General features: G+C 41.3%; 1 protein-coding gene across 2 annotated transcripts in view; it reads right to left on the bottom strand.

Moving 5' to 3' along the window:
• AKNA (AT-hook transcription factor) overlaps positions 1–15,174 on the bottom strand; it is a 203,982-nt gene that overhangs the window by 101,221 nt on the left and 87,587 nt on the right. For both annotated transcript variants that reach the window (XM_053695755.1, XM_053695756.1), the window contains exon 13: positions 11,315–11,415. In XM_053695755.1, the coding sequence (XP_053551730.1) occupies positions 11,315–11,415 (101 nt within the window). The remainder of the gene's footprint in view (positions 1–11,314; positions 11,416–15,174) is intronic.

Below are 15,174 nucleotides of genomic sequence, written 5' to 3'. Positions count from 1 at the left end.
GTAGAAATAGGCCTTGTATCAGAAGGTCTGCTCGATAAGGTAACCTCCACGGAGGGGAGGAAGACATTCTTTGTAGATCCGAAAACCAGGTCCTTTGAGGCCAGGATGGTGCTGTTAGAATCACCGGAGCCTGCTCCTGCTTGATGCAAGCCACTACTTGAAGGAGGAGGGCCAATGGAGGTAAAAGATACATGAGATTGAATCTCCATGGAACTGCTAATGCGTCTACTAGTTCCTCTTGAGTATCCGTCAATATCGACCTGTACCTGGGTAGTTTGGAATTGAGACGAGAAGCCATAAGGTCTATTTCCGGAACTCTTTGAGAGTTCTCTCGGAAAACACCTCGTGATGAAGAGTCCACTCCCACGGGTGAAAAGATTGTCTGCTGAGGAAGTTCGCTTCCCAGTTGTCCACCCCTGGGATGTGAATCGCGGAAAGTAGACAGTTGTGAGACTCCGTCCATTGAAGAATTTGAGACACCTCTACCATTGCAAGGGAACTTCTTGTTCCTCCCTGGTGATTGATGTAAGCTACCGAGGTTATATTGTCTGATTGGAATCTTATATACCGGGCAGGAAAGAGCTTGGGCCATGCCTTTAGAGCATTGTGAATTTCCTGAGGTTCCAAGATATTGATTGGAAGAGAAGATTCTTCTCGGGACCAAGTCCCCTAAACCCTCTCGGGACCCCAGACTGTTCCCCAGCCTGAGAGGCTGGCATCCATAGTCACAATCTCCCAGGATGGTCTCAAGAAGCACGTGTCTAGGGCCAAGTGATCTTGACAGAGCCACCAAGAGAGAGAGAGAGAGAGAGAGAGTCTCTTGTCAGATTGTTCAGAACAATTTGATGAGATAGGTTTAGGTGATCTCCGTTCCACTGCCCTAGCATGCATAGTTGTAGAGATCTGAGATGGAAGCGGGCAAAAGGAATAATGTCCATGGAGGACACCATGAGACCAATTACCTCCATGCACTGAATCACCAAAGGATTTGGTGTGGTCTGAAGGGATAGACATGCTGCAACCAGCTTGGAACGTCTCTGACCTGTCAGAAAGATCTTCATGGATATTAAATCGATGATAGTTCTGAGAAAAACAACCCTGGTACTGGGAAACGAGGAACTCTTTTCTAGATTTATCTTCCATACGTGAGTTCTGAGAAGACACAGAAGAGACTCTGATATCTTGCCAAAGGAAAAGATGGAGATGAACCAAGATATCGTCTAGGTAAGGAGCCACTGCTATACCCTGAGATCTGGCCACTGCTAGCTCCCAAAACCTTTGTAAAAATTCTGGGAGCAGTAGCTAAGTACAAAATGATTAGCGCCTAGAATAGCAAAACACACAAGCTCCCAAAAATATAGGGATCTCTCAAACCCTAAGTAAAAGGAATGATAAGAAGATAAGTTATTTTGGAAGTGCAACAAACTGCCTAAGTGTATTAAATGAAAGGGACAAAAAGCTTTATAGTATAAAAAGCTTTAAAAGGTTTAAAATGAGAGGGATAAGCAAAATAATCTAGCAAACCTGTGGGAAAGTCTAAAAACAAACCTTATTTAATAATAATAAAAACATACGGTTGCTTAAAGTTAATGTAAACTTTGACAAATGTGTGCCTAGTTTTTTAAAAATCCTATTAAAACGTATCTTCTTAGCAGTAGTTAAGTCAAATGGCAAGGCTAGGAACTGGAAATGTTGATCCAGGAATGCGAACATCCGAAACTGAAAATGATCCTTGTGGATCGGTACATGAAGGTATGCATCCTTTAAAATCGATTGTGGTCATGAACTGTCCCTCCTGGATTAAAGGAAAGATGGACCTGATGGTCTCCATTTTGAAGGAGGGGACCCTGAGAATCTTGTTGAGACATTTTAAATCCAGAATTGGGCGATAAGTTGCTTCCTTCTTGGGAACTACAAAGGAGGTTTGAATAAAAACCCTGATCCCTTTTTGATGGGGGCACCGGCATGATTACTCACAAGGAGACAAGATACCAAACAAAGTCTAAAAAGGCTGCTCTTTTCTCTGTTCTTGTAGACAATCTTGAAAGATGAAATCTTCCCCTAGGGGGATGAGATTTAAACTCTATTTTGTAACCCTGGGAAATTACATCTAATACCCAGGGGTCCTGAACGTCTTGGACCCAAGCCTCTAGGAAGGAAGACAGTCTGCCCCCTTCTCGATCCGGTCCTGGATAGGGGGCCGGCCCTTCATGCAGATTTGCTATCTGTAGACTTCTTGGTCTGTTTGGATTTGTTCCAGGACTGGTTAGGTTTCCAAGTACCCTTAGACTGTTCAGGTTTGGGGGAGGACTGAGTCTGCTGAGATTTGTCTGGACGAAAGGAATGAAAATTAGAGGATTGGCGACCCTTAGTTCTCGCCTTCTTATCTTGGAGAAGGAAGGCACCCTTCCCTCCTGTTACTGTGGAAATGTTGTCCAGGCCTGGCCCGAACAAAATCTTCCCCTTAAACGGTAACAAAAGAAGTCTGGTCTTAGATACCATATCTACAGACCAAGACTTTAACCAAAGAAGTCCTACGCGATAGGACTGCAAAACCTGAAGTCTTAGGGGCCGATTTAACAAGCCTCATATTGTGCCAAATGTAACTGTTTCTGCGTGAGCCTTAAGACCGCTGTTCCTTAACTCGCTCGCCACCTCTGAGGCATGAACAGCAATCCGCCCGATCGCATACGATCGGGTTGATTATCACCCCCTTCTAGTGGCCGATTGGCCGCGAATGTGCAGGGGGCGGCATTGCACAAGCATTGCTAGTGAAATGCTTATGCAATGATAAATGCCGGTGTAAGCATTTATCGATGCGCGGCAGACATGATCGATACAGCGGATCATGTCCGTTCGCACTTTGATAAATCGGCCTCATAGCATTCAGACGGAAAAAGAACATTTATGTTTACCTGATAAATTTGTTTCTTTTTAGACGCAATGAGTCCACAGATTTCATCCTTACTTGTGGGATATTCACCTCCTGGTCAGCAGGAGGAGGCAAAGAGCACCACAGCAGAGCTGCTATATATAGCTCCTCCCTTCCCTCCCACTCCAGTCATTCGACCGAAGTTAGGAAGAGAAAGGAAAAGCCAAGGTGCAGAGGTGTCTGAAGTTTACAAAAATTAATAACCTGTCTCAGAGAACAGGGCGGGCCGTGGACTCATCGTGTCTAAAAAGAAACAAATTTATCAGGTAAGCATACATTTTCTTTTCTTTTTAAAGACACGATGAGTCCATGGATTTCATCCTTACTTGTGGGATAGAATACCAAAGAGTACACGGATGAAGGCACCACTGCTTGAAGAACCTTTCTCCCAAAAACAGCCTCGGCCGAGGCAAAAGTGTCAAATTTGTAAAATTTAGAAAAAGTGTGAAGAGAAGACCAAGTTGCAGCCTTGCAAATCTCTTCTACAGAAGCTTAATTTCTGAATGCCCATGAGGAAGCAACAGCCCTAGTGGAATGAGCCGTAACTCTTTCAGGGGGCTGCTGTCCAGCAGTCTCATATGCAAAACGGATGATACTCTTCAACCAAAAAGAAAGAGAGGTAGCCATAGCTTCCTGACCCCTACGTTTCCCAGAAAAAAACGACGAACAAAAAAGACGACCAGCGAAAATCCTTAGTCGCTTGTAAATAAATTTCAAAGCACGGACCACGTCCTAATTGTGCAAAAGACGTTCCCCTTTGGAGAAGAAGGATTAGGACACAAGGAAGGAACAACAATTTCCTGATTAATGTTCCCGTCTGAAACAACCTTAGGAAGGAACCCTAGTTTAGTACATATAACTATCCGAATCAAAAATAAGGTAAGGCAAATTATATTGTAATGCCGAAAGTTCAGACACTTTTCGAGCTGAAGAAATGGCAACAAGAAATAAAACTTTCCAAGATAATAACTTAATATCTAAGGAATGCATAGGCTCAAACGGAGCCCCTTGAAGAACTTTAAGAACTAAATTCAGACTCCATGGAGGAGTAACTGGTTTGAACACAGGCCTGATCCTAACCAGGTCCTGACAAAAAGATTGAACATCTGGGACATCAGCCAGATGTTTATGTAACAAAATCGATAAGGCAGAAATCTGACCCTTTTAGGGAACTCGCCGATAAACCCTTCTCCAATCCTTCTTGGAGAAAAGACAAAATTCTAGGAATCCCAACTCTACTACATGAGTGCCCTTGGATTCACACCAATAAAGATATTTACGCCATATCTTAAGAAAATCTTTCTAGTCACAGACTTACGCGGCTGAATCAAAGTCTCTATGACTTCAGATCAGAGAAAACCCCGCTTGGACAGAACTAAGCGTTCAATCTCCAAGCAGTCAGCTTCAGAGAATCTAGATTTTGATGATGGAAAAAAAAAACCTGATTCAGAAGCTCCTTTCGAAGTGGAAGCCTCCAAGGAGGTAAAGACAACATCTCTACCCGGTCTGCATGCCAAATCCTGCGAGGCCAGGCCGGTACTATGAAAATCACTGAAGCCCTTTCCTGTTTGGTCCGGGCAATCACTCGAGGAAGGAGAGCAAACGGAGGAAACAAATATGCTAGATTGAAGGACCAAGGGACCGTCAGAGCATCCATCAGATCCACCTGAGGATCTCTGAAACTCGACCCGTACCTCAGAAGTTTGGCATTGTGGCTGTATGCCATGATATCCAACTCCAGCTGACCCCATTTGAGGATCAGACTGGAGAATACATCCGGATGAAGTTCCCACTCCCCCGGATGAAAGGTCAGTCTGCTCAGAAAATCAGCCTTCCTTGGAAAAAGACTGCCGACAGACAACAAAAATGGGTCCCCGCCCACTGAATTATTTTGGAGACCTTTGCCATCGCCAAGGAACTTCCTGTTCCTCCTTGATGATTGATGTAGGCAACTGACTTAATGTTGTCCGACTGGAACCTGATAGACTAAACCGAAGCAAGCTGAGGCCATGGCCAGAAGAGTATTGTAGATCATTCTCAGTTCCAGAAAGTTTATGGGTAACAAAGACATATCCCCTTAGCCTTCAGGGAGCCCCAAACTGCCCCCCACCCCAGAAGGCTGGCATCTGTTGTTACAATCTCCCAGAATGGACTGTGAAAACACGTTCCCTGGGAGATATGATCTAGAGACAACCACCAAGGAAGAGACACCTTTGTCTCCTGTGCCAATAGAAGTCGAGAGGACAATCCATTATTTGAGCATGTCCAACTGCAGAGCTCTGAGGTGGAAGCGAGCAAATGAGACGATGTCCAACGCCGCTACCATCAGACCTATTTACTCCCTGCACTGAACCACTGAAGGGCGAGGAGAAGATTGCAGAGCTAGGCAAGTAAAAAAAAAACTTTAATTTCCTGACGTCTGTCAGAAAAATATTCATAGACAGATAGTCTATGATGGTCCGTAGAAAGGTCACTCTTGTATGAGAAACGAAAGAGCTCTTTTCTAGATTCACCTCCCGTGTGACCGTAAGAAGTCACTACCAATTCCGTGTGAGAATTTGCAAGATGAAAGGACGGTGCACGAACTATAATGTTGCTCAGAAACGGCGCCACAGCAATGCCTCTTGAACAAGGTACCGCAATCAGAGACCCCAGAACCTTTGTGAAGATTCTGAGAGCCGTGGCCAGACCAAAAAGAAGAGCCACAAACTGGAAATGTTTGGCTAGAAGGCAAACCTAAAGACCTTGTGATGATTCCTAAGAATGGGAACATACAGGTACACGTCCTTTAAATCTACTCATAAATTGACCCTTTCGGATCAAGGGAAGAATGGAACGAATAGTTTCCATCTAAAAGGACGGTACACTGAAAAATATGTTTAAACCCTTGAGATCTAAAAAAGTGGTCTGAAGGTTCCCTCATTATTTGGTAACCACACACCAATTGGGATAAAAAACCAACAAACCTGTACCTGTATTGGGACTGGAACAATAACTCCCAGGTCTGAGAAGTCTCCTACACAGTGTAAGAACGCCTCACCTTTTGTCTGATCTACAGAGAATCCTAAAATCAGAAACCTGCCTCTGGGAGGAAAACTCTTGAACTCTAAATTGTATCCCTGGGACACTATCTTCTATTGCCCAGGGATTCTGAGCATCACGAACCCAAGCTTGAGCGAAGACTGAAAGTCTGCCCCATACAAAATCCGGTCCCGGATCGGGGGTATGCCCTTCATGCTGTCCTTGTTTCAACAGCAGGCTTTGTACATTGTTTTCCAAAATTGATTGGGTCTCCATGCAGGTTTTGTCTGTTCCTGATTGGAGGCAATAGAGAATAATTTCCCTTGAAATTTATAAAGGAACAAAAGGTGCCCTGTCATCCCTTTCAAATTGTTTCTCTTATCCCGAGAGAGAAAAAGACCCATACCTCCCATGATGTCAGAGATAATCTCCGACAGGCCAGGCCCAAACAAGGTCTTCCCTTGAAAACTAAAAATTATGAATGTATGTATGGGATACTTATACACAGCTAATCACAGCTAATCACCCGTAAGGGTCTCAAGGCACTGCTCATCTTATCGACCTTCAAAGGATGAAATACCTCGCCAGGGATTCGACCTGCAACCCTTGGGTTGCTAAAGAACTTTGCCACAGTGTCTTAGCATGCTGCGCTATCTGATAAGGTACAGAAGCTTAGAGTAGTGGACACATCCGCAGACCAAGGCTTTAACCATAAGGCTCTGCGAGCTAGAATAGAAAAATTCAAAGTCTTTGCTCCCAGCTTAGATAAGTTGGAGGGAAGCATCCGTAATAAAGGAATTAGCCAGTTTAAGGATTATTAACATATCCTGGATTTCATTCAAAAAAGTTACTGTCCTGATAGCGTCAGGCAACGTCTCAACCAATATGCTGCCGCACTAGTAACAGTAGCAAAGTACACAGATGGCCGTCATTTCTTTTTATATACGACTGAGAAATTGCAGTCGTCCAATGTAGCTAAAACCTCCTAGAGTAACAGACAGAGGTGATGTGGTTTAAACTTGGAAAATACAACTTCAGCATCAACAAGAGGAATTACAGTGTGTTAGAAATCTTGCTTACTGAATCTTTGTTCTTCCTCTAACGCTTTCCCTGCAATATGTGGAAAGCAGACAACGCATCAGAACTCATGAGGAGAGCGAAGTCTAGAAAGCAACCCAAATGAGTTATAGAGGAAATGCAGGGCACTGCACGTGAGGGCAATACAATTTGGGATGTGTAATTAAATTTCTAAGAATAAAATTCCACACATAAAGGGGGAACAGCAAATGAGTTGGTGGGTAAAACATTGTGCAACAACACAAAAGAAAGAGATCCCCTGCATAGCCTCTTGGTCCATTTTTCACACAAAAAAAACAAGATTTTACAAAGAATTCTGTAATTCTATAATAAATGCAGAAACGTTACTGTCCCTTTAAATTATTATTTTTTTTTAACATGAACTGTTTTAAATAGCTTGAAAACCTTGGCAATTTAGAGCACAGCCGCAGTGCATTATCAAAACCCCTCAGCATGAAAAACTGCTGAGGTGCTTGTCTAAAAAGAAAAACTATCTCCCTCTGATCAGTTACACTCAGATCAGGACTCCACCGCAATAGGGGAAAAACATCTCCGGTCCAAATTACACATATAATTAGGAGGGTGCGTAATAGGACCAGTAACAGTATAACTCAGCCGTCGTGGGCGTTTACAAAACAGACAGCTAAGTAAACACCGCCTCCCAAGGACCGCCCTTCGTGGGCGTTGACAACATAGATATCTCCCGGTGGACATTTTTTTAATAATAAAATGAGTTAGAAACAACTCCTGTGGTCACTGACTAGTGAATACTCTAAGGATGTCAACATCTGACATGTATATGACCGCCGGGAGATGCGATCCATTGCCCCAGAGACTAACATATAAAAACAAAAGCACCCCAATTATGCCCGCCACGGGTGATATCAGAACAGACATCTCCCGGTCGGTATGTCTTCTCTAAGTAACTGCCGGGAGATGTGACTACCACCATCGTTATATGTATTATGAATAATAAATACAGAGTGCCCTCCAGTGCCTGCGCTAGCTGTCGCATTTAGTCTCCTATGTATCAGAGACAAGTTATGCCAAATAAAAATAAAGTGCCCAATCCATTAAGGGCTTCCTCATAGATCCCATCTATAGAAAGTAAGTGCCCAACTTCTTCTGAGTTCTTTCTTCTTGTAACCCCAGAAATAAAAGTCAGCACTTACCACATTCTGCCTGACAGCAAAGGCAGCCCACCCGGCTTGCGAGGTCCTAATTTTCTCCTCACATTGGCCTGTGGAAAAAAAAAAGTACTGAGTTTTTCTCTTCCCTCAGACTTTACAAGCAGGGCAGCATATGGGAGGCGCAGTGAGAATTATGTCCCACAAGTTCCCATTGCTTTAAAGCCACCAAATGCTCTACTGCAGAGACTGATATGGGCTACGGCTACACCCTAGAACAAAGCAGCACACTCTGGCACTACTTTAAAAATAATAAACTCTTGATTGAAGAATCTAACACCTCACTTTACCTCTTCCTATCACTAACGCAGGCAAAGAGAATGTCTGGAGTGGGAGGGAAGGGAGGAGCTATTTAACAGCTCTGCTGTGGTGCTCTTTGCCTCCTCCTGCTGACCAGGAGGTGAATATCCCACAAGTAAGGATGAAATCCGTTGACTCATCGTGTCTTTAAAAATAAATTTGCATATTAGCATCAGAAATAAAGGAGTTGGCTATCTTAAGAGCCTTAACCCTGTCCTGTATATCCTCCATAGGGGATTCAACTTTTAATTAATTAATTCCAATAAGAATCACACCAGTAAGTAGCAGCACCCGCGACTATGGCCACAGCTGCCGCCGGCTGAAATAGGAGGCCCATATGTTGAAACATTAAATAGCCTTCCAATTTCCTGTACATGGGATCCCTAAACAAGGAGCTATCCTCTAGGGGAAAAGTAGTACGCTTGGAGAGAGTAGAAATAGCCCCGTCTACCTTAGGAATGGAACTTCATAAATCCAAATGTGAGTCAGGGATTGGATACAATTTCTTAAAAGTTGAAGAAGGGGAAAAAGGAGTCCCAATCTTTTCCCATTCTCTTGGGATAATCTTCCCCATTTGTACAGGAACCAGGAACATTTCAGGAACCCTCTTTTCCTCGTAGACCCTATCTAACTTAGGGATAACAGGTTCCTCAGGAAGCTTAGCGTCCAGGACCTCTAGAGTAGATAATACCTCCTTCAAAAGAAAACAAAGGTACTCAATTTTAAACCTAAAATTAGGTTCCTCAGGAGTAGTGGATTTATTTTCAGACACCTCTAACTCTGAAAGCTCACCCTCAGATGCAACCAAGGTTAGATCATCCTCAGAAAGGTGAGACAAGCTAGCCAACTCAGACTGAATAGAGGGATTAACCCCCAAGTCAGTGGAACTATGCTTAACCTTTCACTTACGTTTCCCAGAAATAGGTAAGGCGTTTGACAGCAGATTGAAGCTGAGAAGTAAAATCTGAGGGGTTAAAATCAGAATCCTCCAGATCGGGACAATAAGGTCGCAACATAAAGAGAATTTAAAAAAAAAATTTTTATTTGTAGCGTGGCGCTTCTACCCTCAGCCTTGGCTGAGGTACTTACCACCTCCTAGCAAGTCAAACCAGACCGGAATGAAGTCGGTATCTCTCTCCGAAATCCTGCTGTGAGATCTGTTATGCTGATTGCTACGCAGTCGAAGAGGAAACAGCGCCCGGTCACATGGTGCGCAATTCAGAGACCGCCGCTAACTAGTTAAGAAAACATGCAAAGCTAAATATCATCTGCGTAGCGGTATAGTGGCCCCAGTAGGAACATTTTTCAAACTGCCCTGCATTACATAAAACTGTCCATATCTGCGTCTCTCATTAACCAAAAACCCTTACACACGTTCTCCGATTGGCAAGGAGCTAAGTAGTACATATAAAATAGCCCCAACTGCTTAAAATAATAACCTTCCTAATAAAGGTATTACATTTTCCCAGATCCAGAGGAGGAATGAAAAATATCACACTGTGAACTGATTGCTTTATTAATGTCCCTGTAACTTCTTGCCGAGGGAGAAGATTGAGGATTTAGTGGGCATGATTCGGCGGTTTCTTGGCTTGTCCAAGGTCTGACAGTCTCACCAAACACATCTGACAGGGACCTGAGGAGAAGGGTACACCGATTTCCCATGAGGTGACAGTATTAAATCCGTAGATCGAGGTCAGAGATCGTTCCCTGTGACATAGAGAAGCCAAATTTCACCATAACTCTCACGGAGAGGATTACATGGTTACTCAAACAACCCAGTCCACACTTGAAGGGAAAACACCCATTAATAGACTAAATTTTCTTCTAACACTCTCTCTGCCATCCTCCTATAGTGACGAAAGGCAAAGAATGACTGGGGGGATAGGGAAAGTGTGATGGATATTTATAGCCTTTGGCTGGGGTGTCTTTGCCTCCTTCTGGTGGCCAGGTGTTGATAATACCAACAGTAATAAATGAAGTTGTGGACTCTCCCTGCCTTTGGAAAGAAATAATACATATATGTCTGAATAGTCACCTAACTGAGATACTTTAGCTTGACAAAGTTTAGGCAAGCACTGGTGAGAGCATAGGAATTCTAAGGGTTACAGTTCTTATTGTAGAAGTCCTAAACCCATAAACACCAACATCTGCAGGGCAGAAGTCAGGACTTGGAGGCTGGAAAACAAGGGATGGCCCAGGGATGTGATTTGAGCAAACTAAGGCAGAGGCACAGCAACCTGTGGGAGGGTGAGCTTTAGGTAATATCTTAATGGTCTAGCGCGTGGCTGGGTGTTTCTTTTTTAGGTGGCCGCTGGTTTTACTTTGTCAATCTGGCACAGATACAGAAAACGAAGAGCAGAGGAAGGGACGGTGTGACAGATGGGAGCTCTGTAACCTTCAGAAATGTCAATAGTTCTAGATTTGGAAGGTAGTTTATTTTTTTTCAATGCTCTCTAACTGGCTTCTATGTTGCAATACTATTTAGTTTTATACCAAGCCACAAATGTAGGATGATGTGGAATAGGTACTGTGTGTGACCTAGCACATTTAAAACACATTTTAAAAGAATAAAAGGATAGACAAAATAAGAAGAATAATTGAAATTTAGTTTTTTTTAAAAAAAAAAGTACCCCCACCCCCCAGCAGCACATAACATCTTTTCTTCAACTTCTGTTATTATCAGTGACTGAGAGGGAAGCAGGGAAAGACTTCCATAGTAGGAGAGGACAGCTATACAGAAGAGGGCTGGATAGCGATGAGTATGTGTATAGAGCACATTCATTCAGATACTCAGTACCTGTTACGGATTAGTGGAGACATCTGTTTTTGGATAGGGGACAGATTGCTACCTTCTGATCCTAGGAAACCGCTATCTGTTTCTGGTGACACAACCCCATCCTGTGAGAATGAGACAGAAAGACAAGAAATCAGAGATGGGGAAAGAGTATAAAATACAGGAGTGTTTATAAGAGAGAAAATACGGCAGAGAAAGGAATGAAGAGATAAAACCGGGGAGACGGTGGTGTAGAAAGCAAAGAGACTGTGAAAGCTGAACAAATAGTGGTTAGGTTCCGGGGCTGAGAAAAACAGAGAGAGAAGAGACAGACACACATACCAACACATGTTTATACAGACATACGTGTTCATATACACACACATACCAACACATGTTTATACAGACATACGTGTTCATATACACACACATACCAACACATGTTTATACAGACATACGTGTTCATATACACACACACACCAACACATGTTTATACAGACATACATGTTCATATACACACACACATACCAACACATGTTTATACAGACATACGTGTTCATATACACACACATACCAACACATGTTTATACAGACATACGTGTTCATATACACACACATACCAACACATGTTTATACAGACATACGTGTTCATATACACACACATACCAACACATGTTTATACAGACATACGTGTTCATATACACACACATACCAACACATGTTTATACAGACATACATGTTCATATACACACACACATACCAACACATGTTTATACAGACATACGTGTTCATATACACACACATACCAACACATGTTTATACAGACATATGTGTTCATACACACACACATACCAACACATGTTTATACAGACATACGTGTTCATATACACACACACACACACATACCAACACATGTTTATACAGACATACGTGTTCATATACACACACATACCAACACATGTTTATACAGACATAGGTGTTCATATACACACACACATACCAACACATGTTTATACAGACATACGTGTTCATATACACACACACATACCAACACATGTTTATACAGACATACGTGTTCATATACACACATACCAACACATGTTTATACAGACATACATGTTCATATACACACACACATACCAACACATGTTTATACAGACATACGTGTTCATATACACACACATACCAACACATGTTTATACAGACATATGTGTTCATACACACACACATACCAACACATGTTTATACAGACATACGTGTTCATATACACACACACACATACCAACACATGTTTATACAGACATACGTGTTCATATACACACACATACCAACACATGTTTATACAGACATAGGTGTTCATATACACACACACATACCAACACATGTTTATACAGACATACGTGTTCATATACACACACACATACCAACACATGTTTATACAGACATACGTGTTCATATACACACATACCAACACATGTTTATACAGACATACGTGTTCATATACACACACATACCAACACATGTTTATACAGACATACGTGTTCATGTACACACATACCAACACATGTTTATACAGACATATGTGTCCATATACACACATATACCAACACATGTTTATACAGACATACGTGTTCATACACACATACCAACACATGTTTATACAGACATACGTGTTCATATAAACACACATACCAACACATGTTTATACAGACATACATGTTCATATACACACACACATACCAACACATGTTTATACAGACATATGTGTTCATACACACACACATACCAACACATGTTTATACAGAAATATGTGTTCATACACACACACATACCAACACATGTTTATACAGACATACGTGTTCATATACACACACACATACCAACACATGTTTATACAGACATATGTGTCCATATACACACACATACCAACACATGTTTATACAGACATATGTGTCCATATACACACACATACCAACACATGTTTATACAGACATATGTGTTCATACACACACACATACCAACACATGTTTATACAGACATGCGTGTTCATATACACACACACATACCAACACATGTTTATACAGACATATGTGTTCATACACACACACATACCAAAACAAGTTTATACACACATACCAACACATGTTTATACAAACACAGGTGTTCATATACACACACACATACGTTTATACAGACATACGTGTTCATATACACACAGACACCAACACATACGTTTATACAGACACAAGTGTTCATACACACACACATACCAACACGTTTATACAGACACACACATACCAACACATGTTTATAGACATACATGTTCATACACATACCAGCATGTTTATACAGACATATGTGTTCATATACACACATACCAACACGTTTATACAGACTTACGTGTTCATATACACATACCAACACATGTTTATACAGACATACGTGTTCATATACACACATACCAACACATGTTTATACAGACACATGTGTTCATACACACAAACATACCAACACATGTTTATACAGACATATGTGTTCATACACACACACACATACCAACAGATGTTTATACAGACATACGTGTTCATATAAACACACACATACCAACACATGTTTATACAGACATATGTGTTCATACACACACACATACCAAAACAAGTTTATACACACATACCAACACATGTTTATACAAACACAGGTGTTCATATACACACACACATACGTTTATACAGACATACGTGTTCATATACACACAGACACCAACACATACGTTTATACAGACACAAGTGTTCATACACACACACATACCAACACGTTTATACAGACACACACATACCAACACATGTTTATAGACATACATGTTCATACACATACCAGCATGTTTATACAGACATATGTGTTCATATACACACATACCAACACGTTTATACAGACTTACGTGTTCATATACACATACCAACACATGTTTATACAGACATACGTGTTCATATACACACATACCAACACATGTTTATACAGACACATGTGTTCATACACACAAACATACCAACACATGTTTATACAGACATATGTGTTCATACACACACACACATACCAACAGATGTTTATACAGACATACGTGTTCATATAAACACACATACTAACACATACGTTTATACAGATATACGTGTTCATATACACACACATACCAACACATGTTTATACAGACATACGTATTTATACACACACATACCAACACATACGTTTATACAGACACAGGTGTTCATATACAAACACATACCAACACATACGTTTATACAGACACAGGTGTTCATATACAAACACATACCAACACTTGTTTATACACAGGTGTTCATATACAAACACATACCAACACATGTTTATACACAGGTGTTCATATACAAACACATACCAACACATGTTTATACACAGGTGTTCATATACAAACACATACCAACACATGTTTATACACAGGTGTTCATATACAAACACATACCAACACATGTTTATACAGACATATGTGTTCATACACACACATACCAACACATGTTTATACAGACATGTGTTCATACATACACACACATATACCAACACATACATGTATACAGACACAAGCATTCATATTCAAACAAATATACATACAGTTTGTATATACACATACACAGTCAAACAAATACACATACAGTTGTATAGACACATACACAGTCACACAAATACACATACAGTTGTATAGACACATACACAGTCACACAAATACACATACAGTTGTATAGACACATACACATTCACACAAATACACATACAGTTGTATAGACACATACACATATTCACACAAATACACATACAGTTGTATAGACACATACACAGTCACACAAATACACACA

The sequence above is a fragment of the Bombina bombina genome, chromosome 12 (assembly GCF_027579735.1).
Source record: "Bombina bombina isolate aBomBom1 chromosome 12, aBomBom1.pri, whole genome shotgun sequence".
Taxonomy (NCBI): domain Eukaryota; kingdom Metazoa; phylum Chordata; class Amphibia; order Anura; family Bombinatoridae; genus Bombina; species Bombina bombina.
This window is presented reverse-complemented; position numbering and strand designations above follow the sequence as displayed.